Source organism: Camelus bactrianus, chromosome 6, assembly GCF_048773025.1.
Source record: "Camelus bactrianus isolate YW-2024 breed Bactrian camel chromosome 6, ASM4877302v1, whole genome shotgun sequence".
Classification (NCBI taxonomy): domain Eukaryota; kingdom Metazoa; phylum Chordata; class Mammalia; order Artiodactyla; family Camelidae; genus Camelus; species Camelus bactrianus.
In genome coordinates, this window is record NC_133544.1 from 80499916 (window position 1) to 80519191 (window position 19276).

Consider the following 19276-nt stretch of genomic DNA (forward strand, 5'->3'; position numbering starts at 1 on the left):
GGGTAATAAAACAAGAGCCTACAAAAAGCTGCCTACAAAGGACCCACTTTAGGGCTAAAGACACACATAGATTGAAACTGAGGGGATGACATATTTCATGCAAATAGAAATAAAAAGCAAGCAAGGATAGCAATACTCATATCACACAAAGTAGACGTTAATACAATGAAAGCCATAAAGACAAAGGACACAATATAATGATACAGGGATCAATACATGAAGATGTTATACTCATTAACATATATACACCCAGTATAGGAGCACCTAAATGTATAAAACAAATAGTAACAGACATAAAGAAACTGATGGGAATATAATAATAGTAGGAGACTGCAACACCCCACTGACATCAATGGACAGATCTTCCAGACAGAAAATATATACATATAAATTAATAACTTGGCTGTACACCTGAAACTAACACAATACTGTAAATCAACTATACTGAAAATTTTTTTAAGTCTATTATCTTGCAGAGTCTGACTGAATCAGCAGGTACTGTTTAATACAGACAATGCAACATACACAGGTTCCTGTATACAGAACTGTGGTAAGTGTATGTACATGTTGATAATTTTTGCCAGAGTTGTACCGCTGTGTATTCAGGCATCCTCTCTCCTCCTCCTTCCCTCACCACTTCACATAAGCACCATTCCCAGCTTCTTCACCAGTGCTAGTACCAAAATCCACACTTGTTTCAGTAAACAAAAAGGCACAGTAAGGTTAGTTCTTGCCCAACTAAATCCCAACACTGCATGTACTCTGGTCACTGCTGTATCCCATTTCCTAGAATGGCTTCTGATACAGACAGTACCTGGACAATATTGGAAATGAATGAACTATCTTATAGCTTAAAAACTCTCTAATAGTCAAGCATTTTATCAAAATTATCTCAGCTGTTAAAAATGTTACAAAGAATGCCAGACCAAACTGAGGTAAAACTCTAACAAATAACATTTATTTTTCTTTTACATAAGTATTTCACAGCCCAAAACATTACACTGCCTTCAGAGAAAGGTGCTTTTATGCCATTATATTTTACTATTTACCACACAGGCAGGAAACATTCTCATTAACATGATGAGACAATTTGCTGGTAAACATTTAAACACACAGACATTGGTTTCAATATTTCAAGAACGTATTTTTGGTCAAAACCAAGGACATACATCAAAATATGATAACATTGGCTAATATTTTTCAAGCAAATAATATTTAACTGCATAGTTTGTACAATAGGCTGTGGTAATAAATAATATCACCAATCTCAATCAACTATGAACTGGCCACAAAAAGCCTAACATTCATCTTAATTAGGATATGAAATGCTCTATTCGTGTAGTTCCAACATAGCCTTAAAATGTTGGTGTTTAACCTTGAATACGTCAAAAGAAGTACTAAACTGGACTAAGAAAAGAAGTACTAACTGGGTATGTTTTGGTTAACTACAAATATGTCATGTCCACATATTACATTCCTAACATGAAGGCAAATATTTAAATAGAAAAACGAGCAGTCCAAAAAATGTGAATGTGCAAACGGTGAGGAAAACGTTGCATTTAAATCTGCACTCAGTTGCAAGTTACAGTACTAGCTCAGTATAAACACTAATGGGAAAAATGTTCAGCAGGAAAGAACGGCACGACTTCTCAGGGCAGAGAACTAGTCACTGCGCGCTGCTCCAAAGCTTAGCGTGTGTTTCTGGTGGCCCAGAGCTTCCAGCTCCTGATCACCATCCTTCCCTCAACAACGGAGACGGCGGGCATGCTTCAGCCAGCGGTAAGAATGGGAGGAAAAACCTGAATCAAGCAACACTTTCTTCCTTAATTTGGTATAAAGGTCCTTCTCATTATTATAACTTACTATTACGCTAACTTCTAACCGCAGTGTTTTCTGAATCAGGTTTGCTAAATGCTGTAAAGGATAACTCCCTTCATACGATACTAGGCTTCGTTTTATTTACGTCAGCATGATAAATGGTACATGCACAGTCATTCTAACGACCTGTATAGGCAACACTCAGCTTGCATCAGGTCCAGATTCTACACAGAGATTCTCTGTATTGTTTTCAATCTGTTAACAGCTGCTTGGAAAGCAGAAATGCCTAGTAGATTCTACAGTGTGTTTTTTAATTGAAATGTTTATAAAAATAAAGCCCCAACCTTTAAGTCTATAGAATGTCAAGAATTCTATGAGGGATGTTAAAAGCACTGGGCAAGACCCTCGTTTTCAGCGTCCCGTCTGCCCCACAGGAGAAGATCCGGTTGCCCTGGGTGATGTCAATCTGCATGACTCCAGCCCCAAGGTTTCTGAATATAGACTGTTTAGCATGTTCATTTTTAAATGAATGAATTAAGCCATGGCCTGTCAATCTCCAAACCTAGTTTAAAGAAAAAAATGAAAACAAAAAGTGTAAGCCATTAAAAAGAGAGGGAAAGAGATTAGAAGTAAAAGCATGGCCTTCATGTCTGTTCCCCTGGACCAACTGATCTCATTAAAGCCACCTTTCCCACCCACTGCCTCTTTCCCAACTGGAAATAGTACCATTTACATGATTCATTTACTGCTTAGACGTTACTGTCCCTTCGCTCAAATTCCTCTCCTCACATCCTCTTGTTTCGTATCAACCCTATATACCCCATCTCTCATTTATATTGCCCCAGGGCCTCGCTTGTATTTAATTAAAAGACCAGAGCCACCTCACTTCCCTGGGGACCTCACCTCAACTATACAGTCAGCTACTGGAGGGATGGGGGGGAGGTTGTGTGGAGCCAAACTAATGTCACCCCAAAAAATCTATGCATTAATTAAACTTATGCACTTACTCACAACAGTGTTCCTTAACACTTTTTAATGACCTGAGAGTATGCTGAGTTTGACTATCACGTTTTCTAGCCCCTAACAGTTCAGAAAGAACCACAGGGAAGTAAGGGAGGAACAGTGTCGTGAGGCATTCAATGTCCCCACCCGGCCTCATTTCACGCCCTCACTCCCAGGAGTGTGGGGAGGTTTTGGTTTGGTTTCCCACCCCTCTGCCACCTGCCTCGACAGCAGATGGAGACAACACTTAGCACAGTCCCACCTCTTGCGCTGACTCACCTTTATGTTGCCTTCTGCGGAGCCCGTGGTGAAGTATTCCTCACAGGGGTCCAGAGCCAGCGCCTTAACAGCGGAGTCGTGGGCCTGGAACGTGTGAATTAGCTGTCTCTGCCTGATGTCAAAAATGCAGACAAATCCTTTCCTACCTCCAGATATGAGGAGCTGCTGTTTGGGCGCGTACTGAAGTACCGTGGCACCGTGATCATGGCAGGTGAAACCTGAGGAAGAAAAGCATCAAGAGTGAGGAGGGCACAGCTCAGTGCTACAGCACATGCTCAGCACATCCATGAAGTAAGTAAATAAAACTAAACTTAAGAAAAATAAACTTTAAAAAAGAAGAAAATAGTAAAGCTCGCCGTTAAAAAAAAAAAAAAAAAGTCAAGAGCTTTTCCCACTGTCTGTTTTGGCAATTCTGGTAACATTTAAATGCACATTTAAATGATACAGAAATTACTGTCACATTTTCCCTTCTAAGTTCTATAACCATATGATCAAAGTATTTTGAAACATAGCAAACGATGACAGAAAAAAGTTCTTACCCACAATCTCAAAATGAAAACATATAGGAAGTTTAAGTCCAAACTAAGTCCTACTGCCTCTTAAGAAGTATATAGATGTGAAAGTGGAGCGTAAGGTGCTCAGTGACACCCTCTCCTCATGGATGCCCTCTCTCAGGTCCTGCCCACACACAAAGCCTCATCAGAATTTCTCCACTAGGTAACAAACTCAGCTACACTCGTGAAAATGACCAGCTGCAAGTTAAGGAGTTACCCTTCCCAGGACTCATTCTAATATGATTAAAGCCTTAAACTAGTATGTGGCAAATCAAATCTTCAAGAGATGTTAATAATTATTTCCCAATTTAATTGCAAAATTCCATTTTTTTGGTGAATAACTACATCTTTAAAAATGTACATCAGCCTAATAAAAGACTGAGAAATCCACCCCTCATCCTCTCCCCCAAAACTGTCCACCTGGCTGTGTTTAACCAAACCTCACTGGTGCTTCGAGCACTCTTGGAAGCATTATGTGGAAGAGTGGTCTTTAGGACAGCAATCTAGAAAACACTGTCTTAAAAGGAATAGTATTTAAATGGAATTGTTCATATTTTTAACTCATATGGTTAACTTTTACTTTATGGTTAGGTTTAATTAGGTAAAATAATGATCTTATTTCTATTGAGCTCAATAAATACTTTGCACCTGATTTCCAGTCAAGATGGCAGAGTGGTAGGACCACGAGCTCACCTCTCCTCGCAAATACAACAAAACCACAACTGACTGCGAGATAACCATCAAAAAAAAAGACTAGACCTAGCAGAAAAGATCTTCTGCAACTGGAAACATAAAGAGGGAACCACAGCCAGAAGGTAGGACGGGCGTGCTCACGATAATAATTGGGCCCCATACCCCTAGGGTGGGCGACCCACAAGCTGAAGAATAGTTTAGTCGCAGGGGCCCTTCCATAGGAGTGAAAGGTCTGAGCCCCACGTCAGGCTCCCCAGCCCAAGGTTCCAACACTGTGGGAAGGAGGAGACCCCAGGACATCTGGTTTTGAAGGCCAGGGCTGCTTGGCTCTGAGGAGCCCCACGGGATTGGGGGAAACAGACTCCATTTGCTTGAGAAGCGTACACAGAAACTTATGTGCACCAGCAGTGATTTCATAGGAAACTGGGCCAGACCTGCCTGCTGGTTTTGGAGGGTCTCCTGGGGACGTGGGGGACAGCTGCGGCTCACCCTGGGGACCTAAAAGCTAGTGGCGGACATTCAGGAGTGTTCATCTCCATGAGCTTTCCTGGAGGCTGACATCTTAAATGGACCATTAGCACCAAGACCTAGCCCCACCCAACAGCCTGGAGGGAAGCCTCAGGCCAAACAACATACAGGGTGGGAACACAGCCCCACCCATCAGCAGACTTCCTAAGCCACAAAGCCCTCTAGACACAGCCCTACCCACCAGAGCTCCAGGACCAAGCCTCACCCAGCGGTGCGCAGGCACTGGCTCCTCCTGCCAAGAAACCTGCATAAGCCTCTAGTCCAGCCTCATCCAGCAGGGGCAGATACTAGAAACAAGAAAACAATAACCCCAAAGCCTGTGGAAGGAATCCACATAACTGGCCAGACTCTCCACTGGGACAGGCTGGACCCTCGCCCTTGGGTGACAACTGCTGGGATGCATAGGATGTCTCCCATAGAGGCCACCTCTCCAGGGTCAAGAAACATAACTAACTTAACCTAAAAATAAAAAGAGATAGACAATACGAGGCAGCAAAGGAATATCTCCCAGGCCAAGGCACAAGATAAAATCCCAGAAGTAAGTGATGAGGAGATTGCCTTTCTCAGATAGACTCCCTGTCTGAGAAATAGTTTAAAGAAATGATGGCCAAGATGTTCAGAGAACTCAAGAGGAGTACAGATGCACAGAGTGAAGTTTTTAGCCAAGAGTTAGAAAATACAAAGAATACCCAGAGTTGAAGAATAAAATCGCTGAAATGAGTAACACACTAGAAGGAACCAAGAATAGACTAAATGAGGCAGAAAAACAGATCAGTGAGCTAGAAAATCACTACTTCAGAACAGAAAAAAGAAAAAAGAATAAAAAGGAATGAGGATAGTTTAAGAGAACTCTGGGACAACATGAAGTGCACTAATATTCACATTACAGGCATCCCAGAAAGAGAAGAGAGAAAGAATCTGAGAAAAATTTTGGAAAGATAATCACTGAAAACTTCCCCAACTTGGGAAAGAAACAGTCACCCAAGTCCTGAAAGTGCAGAGAGTACCACACAGAATCAACCCAAAGAGGAACACACCAAGGCACATAGTCATCAAACTGACAAAAATTAAGGAAAAGGAGAAAATATTAAAATTACCAAGAGAAAAGCAACAAATAATATACAAGGGAACTCCCACAAGATTATCAGCTGATTTTTCAGCACAAACTCTACAGGCCAGAAGGGAGTGGCACGATGTATGTAAAGTGATGATGGGGGAAACTTATAACCAAGGATACTCTATCCAGCAAGGCTCTCGTTCAGACTTAATGGAGAAATCAAAAGCTTCACAGATAAACAAAAGCTAAAAGATTTCAGCACCACCAAGCCAGCTTTGCAACAAATGTTAAAGGACCTTCTCTAGTCATCAAACCATAAGAAAAGAGAAAAAAAAAGAAGAAGGGGGGGAGGGGGGAAAGAGACCTATGAAAGATTGCTTTGGCTGTTTTGGGTCTTTTGTGGTCCCTTATAAATTTTGGAATTGTTTGTTCTAGTTCTGTGAGGAATATTGTGAGTATTTTGATGGGGTTTGTGTTGGATCTGTGTATTGCTTTGGGGAGTGTTGCCACATTGATAGTGTTGATTCTTCCGGTCCAAGAGTACAAGAAATCTTTCCATTTCTTTGTATCTTTTCGGCTTTCAGAGGATAGGTAACCTCCTTGGTTAAGTTTATTTCTAGGTATTTTGTTGTTTTTGATGAAATGGCAATGTCTCTGCTAGTTATAAAATTCTGGTTTTTGAGGTGGAAAAAAAAAGTGAATGAGGGGCTGCAAATGGCAAAATATCCTTCTTTTTTATAGGTGAGTTGTATTCCATTACATATATGTATACTGCATCTTGTTTATCTATTTCAACTACTGATGTGCACTTAGGATGTTTCCATATCTTGGCAATTGTAAATAATGTTGCTGTTAATAGCAGGGTGTATGAATCTTTCTGAATTAATTCTTATTTTGTGGTTGGCTTTATTCCTTTGATAACTATGTGAGTTTAAAAAGCTAAAGTTCTAAACCTTCTTAGAAACAATGAACAGTACATATATGTAAATTTTAAAATATACGTGCAGTAAAAAAAAAAAAAAAGGAAAAGAAAAGAAATGAGCTATCAAGCCATGAGAGACATGGAAGACATATTACTAAATGAAAGAAGCCGTCTGAAAAGGCTACAAACCATACAATTCCAAACAAATGACATTCTGGAAAAGGCACAGCTACAGAAACAATAAAAACATCATGGTTTCCAGGGGTTTGGGGAGAGGGAGGAATGAGTAGATGGAGCACAAGGGGTTTTTAGGCAATGAAATTATTCTCTATGATACTATAGTGGTGGCTATGTGTCACTACGCATTTGTCAAAACCCACAGAATGTACATCATCAAGAGTGAACCCTAATGTAAACTATGGATTTTGGTTGATAATAATGTGCTCATGTTGGTTCACTGACTATACCAAATATGCCACAGTGAGGAGGGATGTTGAGGGTAGGGGAGTATGTATGTGTGGGTGGGGAGGGTTATGTGGGAACTCTGTATTTTCTGCTCAATTCTGCTATGAACCTGAAACTGCTCTAAAAAAGCCTATTAATTAAAAATAGACTTACCATATGATCCAGCAATCCCACTCCTGGGCATAGATCCAGAAGGAACCCTACATCATAAAGACACCTGCACCCCAATGTTCATAGCAGCACTATTTACAGTAGCCAAGACACAGAAGTAGCCTAAATGTCAATCGACAGATGACTGGATAAAGAAGTTGTGGTACATTTATATAATGGAATACTATTCAGCCATAAAAATGACAACATAATGCCATTTACAGCAACATGGATGTCCCTGGAGAATGTCATTCTAAGTGAAATAAGCCAGAAAGAGAAAGAAAAATACCATATATCACTCATACGTGGAATCTTAAAAAAAAATGACAAATGAACTTAAATATAAAACAGAAACAGACTCACAGACAGAATACAAACTTGTGGTTGCCAAGGGATGACGTAGGTGGGAAGGGAAAGACTGGAAGTTCGAGATTTGTAGATACTGACAGGTATATGTAGAATAGATAAACAAGATTATACTGTATAGCACAGGGAAATATATACAAGATCTTGTAGTAGCTCACAGGGAAAAGGAATATATGTATATTCATATATGACTGAAAAATTGTGCTGTACACCAGGAATTGACACATTGTAAACCAACTGTAACTCAACTAAAAAAAAATACTTTGCACCTAATTCATTACACAGCCCTGTTAGTAGCCCCACTCTCCACACGATGTTTTCTGCATAGGAGACAACACCAAGGTCATTCCAGCTAGCCCGATTCCTATGACCATACATACTCACCTCAGCAAGGTGGCCAGATATTCTAGTTAACTCTTAGAATTGTATTCATTCTAAGTATTTCTCCATTTTTAACCCGTGAAAAAGCATTCACTGGATTTACTGGTTTAAGTAACTCCAGGAAAGCATTCTGTCACAGTGCACTGAAAATTGCAGATTTAACTCACTTACCATGAATGAGGCTGTTTCCAGGGGATATTAACGTGTCCCAGAGGCATACATTTCTAATAAATAGCAACAGAAATACATCATAAACAACTGTGCTAAGTCATCACTAGGGGTACACTTGTCACCTCCAGTATCTTTACTTACTCAGTCTCACATCTGTTTGTTCACTCACATTTATAGAGCAGTGATTCTCAACTAGGATGAAGGTAGATGCTGGGACAGGGATGTATCTCTTCCCAGAAGTTTATCCTTTTCAAACTACACGCTTGTGTCTCGCATGAGCCCACCTGACTCTGCCCCACCTCATCCCCCAGCCGTGCCTCTTCCATGACCACTCCAGCGAGACACGATTTCCTGAGTAGAAGAGGTGCTTCTCTACCCCCGCGGCAACCACTGCAGGGAAATGAGGGGCGTTGCTCATGGGCACGTGTTGCCAAGGAAACAAGGTGAGGCAAAGAAAATGTTGAGCATGATGCTCAAAACCTGACAGTATTGACAGCAATAAAAAATACCTTTAACATAAAAATTCCACATGCTTATTAATAGATTACATTAGGAGGAATTTTGGTCTTTTTGGTAAGGAAAACTCTTGAAGAATTACGTAACAAAGTTTTTGTATTCCTGCCGTGGAAAACCTCGACCAAACAGAAATCCACTCCATTGAGCAAGAATACCTTTCTGCCTAAAATATGCTTCTTTCTTTTTTGCTTCTGTCAACCTACCTGTTGTCATTGGACTGTCCAGATGTGGCAACTAGACTTGAAGAGGTAACAAATGCAAAGTCACTCGTGGCTTTAGTGTGGCACTGCCAACTCTACGGAAACAAAGTACAGCTCATGTTAGCTCAAAGTCCAGCAAAATGTGGTAGAGTACACACACAGCTCTGCCACTCATATACTCCATGCATGAGCAAAGAGCACTTTTTTACAAATCTAGAATAAAGAATAAGTGGTAAGAGTATTAGCTATCATCTGTGTATTATTTGGCTAATACCCAACAATTTTTTAAAAATAGAAGATTTGGTAAAAACATGGAATGAAAGGTTATGTTTTTTAGATTATGTAACAAAGGAATAAAATATCAAGTACAGGAACTTAACCAAGCAATTTAGTTCTATTAAGGGCTCAGACAACTTTTCTGCTAATTATCTAAAATATATTTAATAAGCTTTAAATAATATTAAATCATAATATTCAACCACTACCCAAAGAGGAAATGCTCATACTTGCCCATCTAGTCTTAGACGTGAAGGACTCCAGTCAAATTAACTTTGTCATCTAAAATACAAGTATCCACCACCTTCCTTACCACCTCTGTGCGCCCTGCCCTCATCCCAGATGAAGAGCAATTAAAAAAACAAGGTCAAAAGCGGTCCAGCAGACAATCCACAGGTTTAAGGCTGCCCAGAACAGCACCTGAGGATGCTCCAGCACTATGGGGAGTCACCTACTGGGACAGGCATGACTTTCCCTCTGGGATCAGGATGAATAGAAATTTGGAGGTGAGGACCCAGAAGGAGGATGTCAGGCAGTTTACAATAAAATAGACATTTTTCTGTTTGGAATTATCATGGTATAGATATGGCTGAAGGCAAAAGGACACGTTGAAGATTATTTCCATTTCTGTAAAAACTTTATGATCCAGTCTATAGTGTACTAATTTAAGAGAAATATCTGGTGTCATATGCATAATTAAGAACACGTACATAGTCTAGAAAAGAAAATTAAGATCGGAAGTTCTGCACAGAACAGCACCACCTTCTGCCCCCTCCATGTGTCCCAACCCTACCAAGCACAGATGTGCTTGTCCGCATCACCACGTATTTTAACATGATTTGCATGAATGAATGAAGTGGACTCCTGCGATTGGTTGTTTTGTGGTCTAGTAGGCAACATTCTGCAGCAAACTGGCAACATGGAATCTGTTGGTATTTAATACAGTACGTAAAATGAACCACTATTAAACTCTATCATTAAGAAGTTAAGAGTCTTCCAGTAACCTATAGTGAAAAGGAATATGCCTGTGTACACGTATGACAGAAACATTGTGCTGTACACCAGAAATTGACACTCACTGTAAACTGACTATACCTCAATGGAAAAAAAAAAAAAGTTTCCAAAACAGATAAAAGTGTAACAAAAACGTATCCTAAGTAGGACCACACATAGGGAAAGCTCCTAAAATGTTTCAAATATAATGGTCACCCTTCAAGCTGTAAAAGGGCAAAGGTTTTTACTTTTCAGTCAGTTCAGTCTAAAACTAGGGCAACGGCAGGTGCTGGGCTGTGGCCGCTGGGCTGTGGCCGCTGGGCAGAACGGGCCCTTCCCCAACAGACCCACCAGTGGACTCACAAACAAGGCAGCCTCTGGGCGTGCTCTGGGAATGCTGAGTGATACTTACCATGTAAGGTTTAGGATTTGATGCAGTTTGGTTTACTTGCCAGATACTCAGAAAACCCTCTCCATCTGCAACACCACACTGTAAGAATGGTGTAAATATTAAACACAGCCTCTGATCTTCACATCAAAGGTAAAAATCATTTCTGAAAAGGAGTCACTCAGTCCCCACTTAACATTCTGACGATAACTGCTATTCTCAAGAAAATCCATGTACTATAAATATCCTGCCACTTTTAAAATGCTTTTCTATGCCTATCTCATTGTTTTCCTCTAAACTTCTCTAGAGGAACTTAGTAAGAAACCGAGGGTTTCTCTGAGGTGCCTGACTGTGTGCACAGGCACCGTCACCACACCCAACAGAAACAGGGTTCTTTACCCTCCCAGTGTATTGAGAATCTGTAAGTGGATGATTAATTCACAGAAAATTCTGTGGATTTACACTTTTATTGGGAGCCAAGGGGCTATACAAACACTATCAAACTGCCTGCTCTGCTTAAATCCGGAGTGACTGAATTTGTTTTTAGATGTAGTTTTACTCATAAATATCCACCATTATGTTCAGAGGAATTTAGCAGCAACTCCCAGGAACTAACCTTGTTGCCTTGTGAATTAAAATATAACCTGGTAACTCTTGCATTGCCGGCCTGGCGGAAACAGACAAGTTGCTGAGGTCGTGTCCATTCAAACATGCGTACGCTGCCGTCCTGAGCACCTGTAAGATCTGAGACAAAAGGAACAGCAGAAAATAAGAAAGATAAAGAACGAATTCCAATACTTCCCATTCTATAAGCCAACTTCAGAGTGACAGAGGCCACTTACAATCCCTGGATCATAAATAAAATACTTACAGTACTGATGGACGGGGTGTGAGGTCATTCTCTTAACATTATGTAGATTCCTTTTCATAAGCTTTAAGAGAAGACAAAAAATGAATTTATACTGTGCACCACAGAAGAGACGAGGAAGGGTATGCTTCAGGCCAACTCTAATTCTCAGAACATTTCTTCTCTTACAACTGGTTTATTACTGAAATAAACCCTCTTGGGGATTTTCAGACCCACTTAACACATGACACCGGTCTGAACAGGCTGCGGGAGCAGGGTCACTTTCTGGTGCGGCCCTGGCCTGTGTGGACTGTGAGGAGGCCCAGCCGCTTCATCTAGTGACAAAGGGACCTCTCCCCCAAGTGCCCCTCCCGGAGGACACACAGGAACACCTCCAGATTCTTCAGCGCAGAACACAGGAAGGGGACCCCTGACTGCAGTAACTGACGACGTTACTGGCGCACGCTTCAAACTCTTCTAGCAGGCGCCAATTCCCCTCCGTCTCTGCTTCACCACTTTGTGCCTCTCACTTTGCTCATCTATAAAATGATGATGGGGGTGACGACAGCACCTACCACCTCGGAGTGTGAGAAAAGCACGCACCCGACACCCAGAAACTCCCCGCATGCCAGCTGTCACCATGACGCTGCCCCTCATCATCAGCACCATTTCTAGGTCACAGTGATTTGAACTTACGTTTGAGCGAGTCCACATCCAGAAACCAAACCTAACAGTAAATCACATACCACACTGGCTCCGGTGCTGGTCTGCCCACTGCCCAGCCACGGCAGAGAGGAAGGCGGATGCACCTGGCTTGCCGACGCCACGCTGGGCTGATAAAGAGTTGTAGTGGAACCACGGTAATCGATATCATCTGAACTGTGGAAAACAGTCGTGTGTTACTGTGACAATTCCATTTTCTCAACACGTATTTCAATTACAGAGCTTTTTATGTACCCAAACGACAGTCCTTATTAAAAAAAAAGAATAAATATCCATGAGAAAAACTTAGTTACAAGTCCTAATCACAGCGAATTTTCGTACTGGTTAATTTTTTCCCCTTTGGGCAAAAATAATGTTCAGGGGAACTTTACTGCTGCACAAGTTGGAACAAATGTTTGTTTTAAAGTATTTAACAGATTTCCTTCTTATCCTATATAGAAAAAGATTCTATGTCCCCTTCAAGTACAGATATCCCATGAATGAAATTCATACATTTTAAAGAAATTTGAGTTTTAGGATTTCTTAAAGTAAGGTACTAATTATCACAAAAATGTTAAAGTAATTTTTATTTTATATTACATGGTTACATGTACTCTGAAGTATGACAGTGAGCCTAGTTATATTATATACTAACAAGATAGAAAACTCAACAGAACAATGAAAGAGCCTATCATGGCACCATTCCCAGCACAGAAAGTGTCTAAGAGTCTGGAGAAAAGCAAGAGGTGGGGCAGGCATGGAGAAATCCCAAAACAGAAAAGTGTTACTGCATTCTTGGTGCGGTGTCCACAGTTTTACTGAAAAGTAAAGTTGTCTACATTTTTATCTGTAAAAAAGGTATGCTTTATAAGGAGCTAATCAAGAAGAAACACTGAAAATTACTCAGTAAACAGGACTCGTCAATCAGCGTAATTTATATATTGGTGTGTTCTGCCTTTCAGTCTGATTATCCAGATCTGCCGAACTTACTGGATATTGTGTAACCTCTGACATTTCTTTGAGGTTAAATGTCAAAGTGGCAGTTGTTAGCATTAGGCTTGGATGTTGAGTTCTGACTCAAACACTCCGAACAGTTCAGGGTCTAACAGAAGAAGTACGAGTAACCTGTTCACTGATGTAAGCAGCGCCTTTTCTTGGCAGCTCAACCAGTTATGTCTGTGTCCTTACCAAATGAAGACAGAGATACGTACACTTTTCAAGGTCATTCAAATCACGTGCATATCCATTTAATTGGTCCTTTTTGAAGAAAACTACATTTAAAATTGATGACAGAAGGCAAACAAACCTTTTGGATTCTCTGTCATATTCCTCCCCAATCCATATATATGACTGACAGGCCAGGAGAGAAGTTACATCGAGTTCTTGTACATCATGTGTTGAAGCCAAAACAATTTCGTTACAGTTTGCCTGTAAAGCAAAGGCAGAGTCAATAATTTAAGCAATTTCACTAAAACAAAGTATCACATTCTTTATAATGACTAAAGATTTCACCTTATTAACAGAAAACGCCATGATCATATCCGATTCCTTATGGATGATTTTCGCCTTTCCACCCGGATAGCCCAGATCCGCTTCGACCTGCAAGACATTTGTCAGAGGCTGTAGATGCCGCAGCACCGCTCTGTATAGAGATAAGAGCATCCCACAAAATTTAAAGGAAGGACAAGAAGAAAATGTAGCAGCAGCAGCAGCAAGAAAAAAAGTCCCAGTAAATTTAGTGTGTTGAAAATTAGCTTTGGAATTAGTTTAAATTCTCTGATGCCCTGTATTCACCCCAATTATAAATATTTCCATGTTTATTACAGGAGACTGAGTAGCTGTCACAAAAGATAGCTAGCATAATTTTCACTAGTATTTGTAACAGGCATGTGTCTCTTTTATCTCTTCCAAAAGTGCAAAGATACTGCAGTAAGAAGGTGTACAGATTAGGAGGCACAGACTAGAGGAAAAAAACATAGAAAGACAAAGGGGTCACATAAGAAAGTGAACATTTTTAAATAAGGGTGATGAGATGGGAGTAAGAAGTTGGACAGAAGAACAGTTAGGAATGGAGGAGACTGATGAGAGGAAGTAATAACGCTTCGAGTCAAAGGGGACAGGAAGGAAAGATGAGGATCATGTTTAAGAACAGATGGGGGCAAGGGGCAGAAGTGAGGATGGAACAGGAAGCAAGGAGAAGGCCCAACGGCAAGAAAGATCAAGCCGGACACGGCAGAGCATCTCCTACCCTGTGCCACTGAGGTGTGTGCGGGCAGCGAGCACTCTGACTGGTGAGCCAGCAGGGCAGGGCTGGTTAGTATCAGAGCTGAGGGGTTAGCTCCTTGAACCTTAGAGAATGAGCTGGACAGAGGAGCGCGGAACACTACCTTGACGTGGCAATCTTCTGCTACGCAGTTTTGTTTGACCTGCTCCACATGTTCTTCTATAGACTAAGTAACACCACACCGTCACAAACACAAAACACATGCATGAAACGAAATCACAAAAAGAATGAAAATTTTCAAACTGAAACTGTCGCTGCATCACTTAAAGACGGCAAAAATGAATTTGCAAGCCTTAAAAATGAATCTAAAAGCACAAAATCAAGAAAGAAATTAAACTAAGTTAAATGTGATGTCATCGGATAAAACACAACACAAAGCAAAACAAGCAAAAGTAGCATGACTGTTACATACATAAAAGCAATTTCAAAATAAAAATTCAGTATTTGTATATCCGTTATGCGACTTAAAGCTCTAACTTAAACTGTCATCTCAAAAAATAAAACCTACGTGTACGAGCAGATGCATCCTACATAGATTCTTCCCCAATGAGGGTTTATTTTAAATTAAAAAAAACTTACTTTTTTCTGAACACAGATTGGAAGCACTGATGATTTTTCACTCTTACTTACAAGGAATATATCCGTGCAGAGAGATTCAGGGGTTAGGAGTCACGTCAACCACTAACTACATATAATCGTACGATTTTTCTCCGTGTAAGTCAGTGTTTGACGACATGCGGCACGGGAAAGAACGCTCACAAATAACTTGCTCCCGGTTGATGGCAGGGCCAATGGGGATGGCTACGATCAGAAGTAGTGTTTTTGCTCTGCTGTGGAAGCCTCTGAAGGTTTGATCAGAGCAATACATTCCTCCTAACACCTCCTGAAATGCCTGCTCCTCTTTCAGCCAAAAGGGCCCAATGCTCCACGCGGTCAGCGACAGCCCGCGGCGGACGGTGAAGGGCTGTGCACGGCCCCGCTCGGCAGGAGCCACGCTGCCGAAGAACCACTTGCCCTAAACCACCGGTGGCGAAGTCTGCCACATTTGTCCTCTTCGCAAAAACCTGTTTTGTGGACTGTTCTTCTCTAACACATTCAATGAGTGAAAGCACCTTCTTATGAACATATCTAAAATTTCAGCATTTCTCAGAATTTCATTTTTATTAAGTAATTTTTAAAAATTAGCCAACGTTTTAGCATTCTTAGAATTTGGCCAATTTTACTAATTGATCAATTCACTGAATTTACCAAATTTGTTGATCATCAATATCTTATTTAATAATTTAAAAAGATAAAACACTCGTATTGGCTGAGCAGTTTTTTTAAATTTTGCGTATTTTTGAACTAAGTGACCAATTTTTATTTTGTTTTACCAGCTTTAACATTTTTTTTCATAATTTTTTTTCCTACATGTAAACCTTTTATCAGGAGATCTGTTCTATTCAATACAGTAGCTGATAACCACGTGTGGCTATTTAAACAAAATAAAAAATTCAGTCCCTCAGTCACACTAGCCACATTGCAAGTGCTCAATAACCACATGTGGCTGGTGACTATTTCCATTATCACAGAAAGTTCTATGGGATGGCCTGAACAAGATACTAATCTCATTCAACGATTTAAGACTCTCAAGCTACAAAAGAATACATGGTAAAAATTCTTCCTTCCATCCAAACTCCCAGCCACTGCTTCCCTTCCCTAGAGCCAACCAATGCTTAACAGAGCATTTTAAGAAATGTTCAGTTTATCTGTCCCACTTGCCTGTGCATGGAGAGCCTCTGCTGGCAGAAAAAGAGAACACACAGCTTGTGCTGCTGATCCCAGAGCACAGCGATCAAGGAAGGGGCATCAATAGGGGAGAGAAGGGGCAGAACAGGGCAGAGGCTTAAAGGAAGAGGGAAGCCAGGAAGGAAAGAGCAGATCCTGGAGGGCAAGACAACAGCCTGAGGGTCCATGCAACCTAGACCTGGCTTCCCCCAGCACTCGGAGGCTCTGATGATCCAATGAAGCAAAACTGCTATAAACCTTATGAATAATTAAAGCCTATTTTCAAGAAATCACTATGTTTAATAATTTGAAGACCTAACACTCAGAAAATTGATCCTTCAATGAACTGGCTCTCTCTGAGTTAACAGCTCTCACTGAGCAAGTATCTTTTATTTTAAATCTATTTCTTAGATTTCTGTGTCTTATTTTATGGGATTTGGGCTCAGCAGCACTATAGGAAAAGCAGCAAAGAATGGATTAGATGAAAGAGGAAATGAGTTTGGCTCTATGACTCCCCTAGGAAACCCTACATCAATCATTTCAATACCATCAGGATCTCTTGTTATCAAAAAAGCTTATAAGACACAAAAGAATCCCTAAAGTTCATTCCTCTAATTTCTTCTAATTTTTAAATCCTCAGAAAAAACAAATGGCTGTTCGCAGGGACTGACCACAATGCCCATCCAGGCAGGCGGGTGACTAGCGAAGAGAACGAGCCAGGAGGTTCTGCTGCCCTAGGCGTGGGGGGAATTTGAGAAGCAGTCCCGTGTTCTGCCTGGGGAAACAGCCGTGCAGACCGTCCCTCTCAGTTTTCACTTTCCTAAGTGAAATAGAATTCATTTTTGTTTCCTCATAGATTTTCTTGCCAAATTTGTAATCACATCTGACACTACCCTGATCACTCTCCAAGCTGCCCGCTACCTCATTAAACAGCCAAATGGACTAAAACGGTCTAGATCTGTGCACCCCTCATTTTACAACGAAGAGATCATTTTAAGTTCTAAAGTGACTCTCTCCCAAATTTCTGATTCTTCTTGAACCCTGTGTGGCATTACATCGCTAACATATTTAGCTTAAAAACCACCACGCAATGTAGAATCTCTTCCTTACTGTGTAAAAGCAAACTTCCTTCACCTTGTATTTGGTATTTCTGTAATTTAATCTCTCTCACAAAATTATCCTGAATTTGGTGCTCCTACAGTTTATCCTGTCCGTTTCTAAATGCTAAATAAATAAAAATGTTTTCAAAGGTTTATGCTGTATTTTCAATTAAACGATATTTAGAGAATCGTAACATAGAGTATACTCGTTTATACATTAAATTCCCCAAACCATCCATCACAATCTTATTACATGTAAAAGCCCAATGGCAAATACGATAAAGGAGGTACCAACTTTACTTGATTATACAGGATTTATCAAGGGACCTATGTTGTTTCACTGTTATGAAATAAAAACTGTAAGTTTTTATCTTAAAAAAATTATCAAGGGGAGGGTATAGCTCAGCGGTAGAACACATGCTTAGCATGCACAAGGACCTGGGTTCAATACCCAGTACCTCCATTAACAAAAAGTTCTTTGTAGTTTGGTAAATTATTACCTATGATGTATGAAAGATAGTAAGTTCTAACCAAAAGTAAATTTCAAATAAATCAAGCACTGGCTTCATTAGAAATGTTCATGAAAACTAAACAAAGATTACAAGATACTGGATTTGACACAAAATTGTAAAATGACTATAACTCAATAAAAAAAGTTAAAAAAAATTACAAGATAGATTTTTTTTAAATACCTCACTCTGCTTTCTTTTCTTAGTGAAAATATATCTAATAAATGTCTCTTGAAGGACTTCTTGTTTTACAAGGAAATGCCAAAGTCGTTTGACTGGAAGTGCAGAGGAATCCCGGGATCTGGTTAAAAAAAAAAAAAAATTAACATATCATACTATCTTAGTCTATAGAAAATGTCTCATTATTTGCAGATTTTTTTTAAAACCTCCATTACTGCAAAGAAGATGCAGCCTTAAGCTCAACAAAATTTCATAGTTTATTTCACTTCCAATTTTTAGTTCTAAAAAATCATTCCTTCATCTAGCAATTAATTCTCTAATTACAAGTTCTTTGAATGCACAGGTTGGGCTTAGAGTCGAATGAAGCTCCTATTCTCTTTTTAAATTATACTTTATGTTGGCTCTGTTGGTTACAACATATCACCAGTGAATATAAAGTCACACAGTTCATTTTTAACAGTCTAACAGGGTAAAAATAAAAAGCCTTGCTCTTTCAAGGGTATGAGCAATACTCTTAATTATGGCCAGACAGGTAGAAGGTTAAAAACATCAATAAAAACCCTAATGTGTTTAGTACTAAATTACTGACAAGAGGTCAGTAGCACCGTGTTTGCATATGTAGATTATTATCCCAAAACATTTCTACAAGAGTTCTTAAACTGATGATAGAAATACAATAAAGGTTCTTTTTCCTGATGATAAAATTAATATGTCTATCAAAATACAGGTAATACGGGAAAAATAATTTTCTATCCAGATTTCTGATGTTTTCCTTAGCATATACTGCTAAAAACAGGACTACAAGTTCAAAGTTATGTTTTGAATGCTGTTGGCATATTACTTTGCCAAACTGTCTTCCAGAAAAGTTAAACCAAGCTACAGTCCTATCAGCGTTAAAGGAGCATTCGTACTTGAATGGAGTATTTTCAGGTTCTAGCATCGCTTTATTTCGAAGAATAGCTGGTCCAGCCCCTACTGAAAGGTCAGCTGGATATGTGTTGATGTAGTTGGGAGGGGGCCCTTCAAACTGATCCATTTTCTCTTGCAAAATCTGTTCCCAATTCTCCAAGTTTTTAATCACAGCAATACCTAATGGTGATGTTACAGGCAACTCTACAATGGAAGAGA

General features: G+C 40.0%; 1 protein-coding gene across 3 annotated transcripts in view; it reads right to left on the bottom strand.

Moving 5' to 3' along the window:
* Positions 1-936: 936 nt before the first annotated feature.
* DMXL2 (Dmx like 2) overlaps positions 937-19276 on the bottom strand; it is a 133236-nt gene continuing 114896 nt past the window's right edge. For 2 of the 3 annotated variants that reach the window (XM_045506239.2, XM_010969516.3), the window contains exons 32-44: positions 19060-19261; positions 18152-18269; positions 14696-14758; positions 13821-13907; positions 13615-13736; positions 12353-12485; positions 11631-11691; positions 11376-11503; positions 10784-10861; positions 9106-9197; positions 8387-8439; positions 3100-3317; positions 937-2380 (exon numbers count right to left, since the gene is read on the bottom strand). In XM_045506239.2, coding sequence (XP_045362195.2) covers positions 2171-2380; positions 3100-3317; positions 8387-8439; positions 9106-9197; positions 10784-10861; positions 11376-11503; positions 11631-11691; positions 12353-12485; positions 13615-13736; positions 13821-13907; positions 14696-14758; positions 18152-18269; positions 19060-19261 — 1565 coding nt within the window. In that variant the 3' untranslated portion in view covers positions 937-2170. Of the gene's footprint in view, positions 2381-3099; positions 3318-8386; positions 8440-9105; positions 9198-10783; positions 10862-11375; positions 11504-11630; positions 11692-12352; positions 12486-13614; positions 13737-13820; positions 13908-14695; positions 14759-18151; positions 18270-19059; positions 19262-19276 lie in introns of those variants that run through there. The other variant, XR_012507665.1, reaches the window with a different exon arrangement.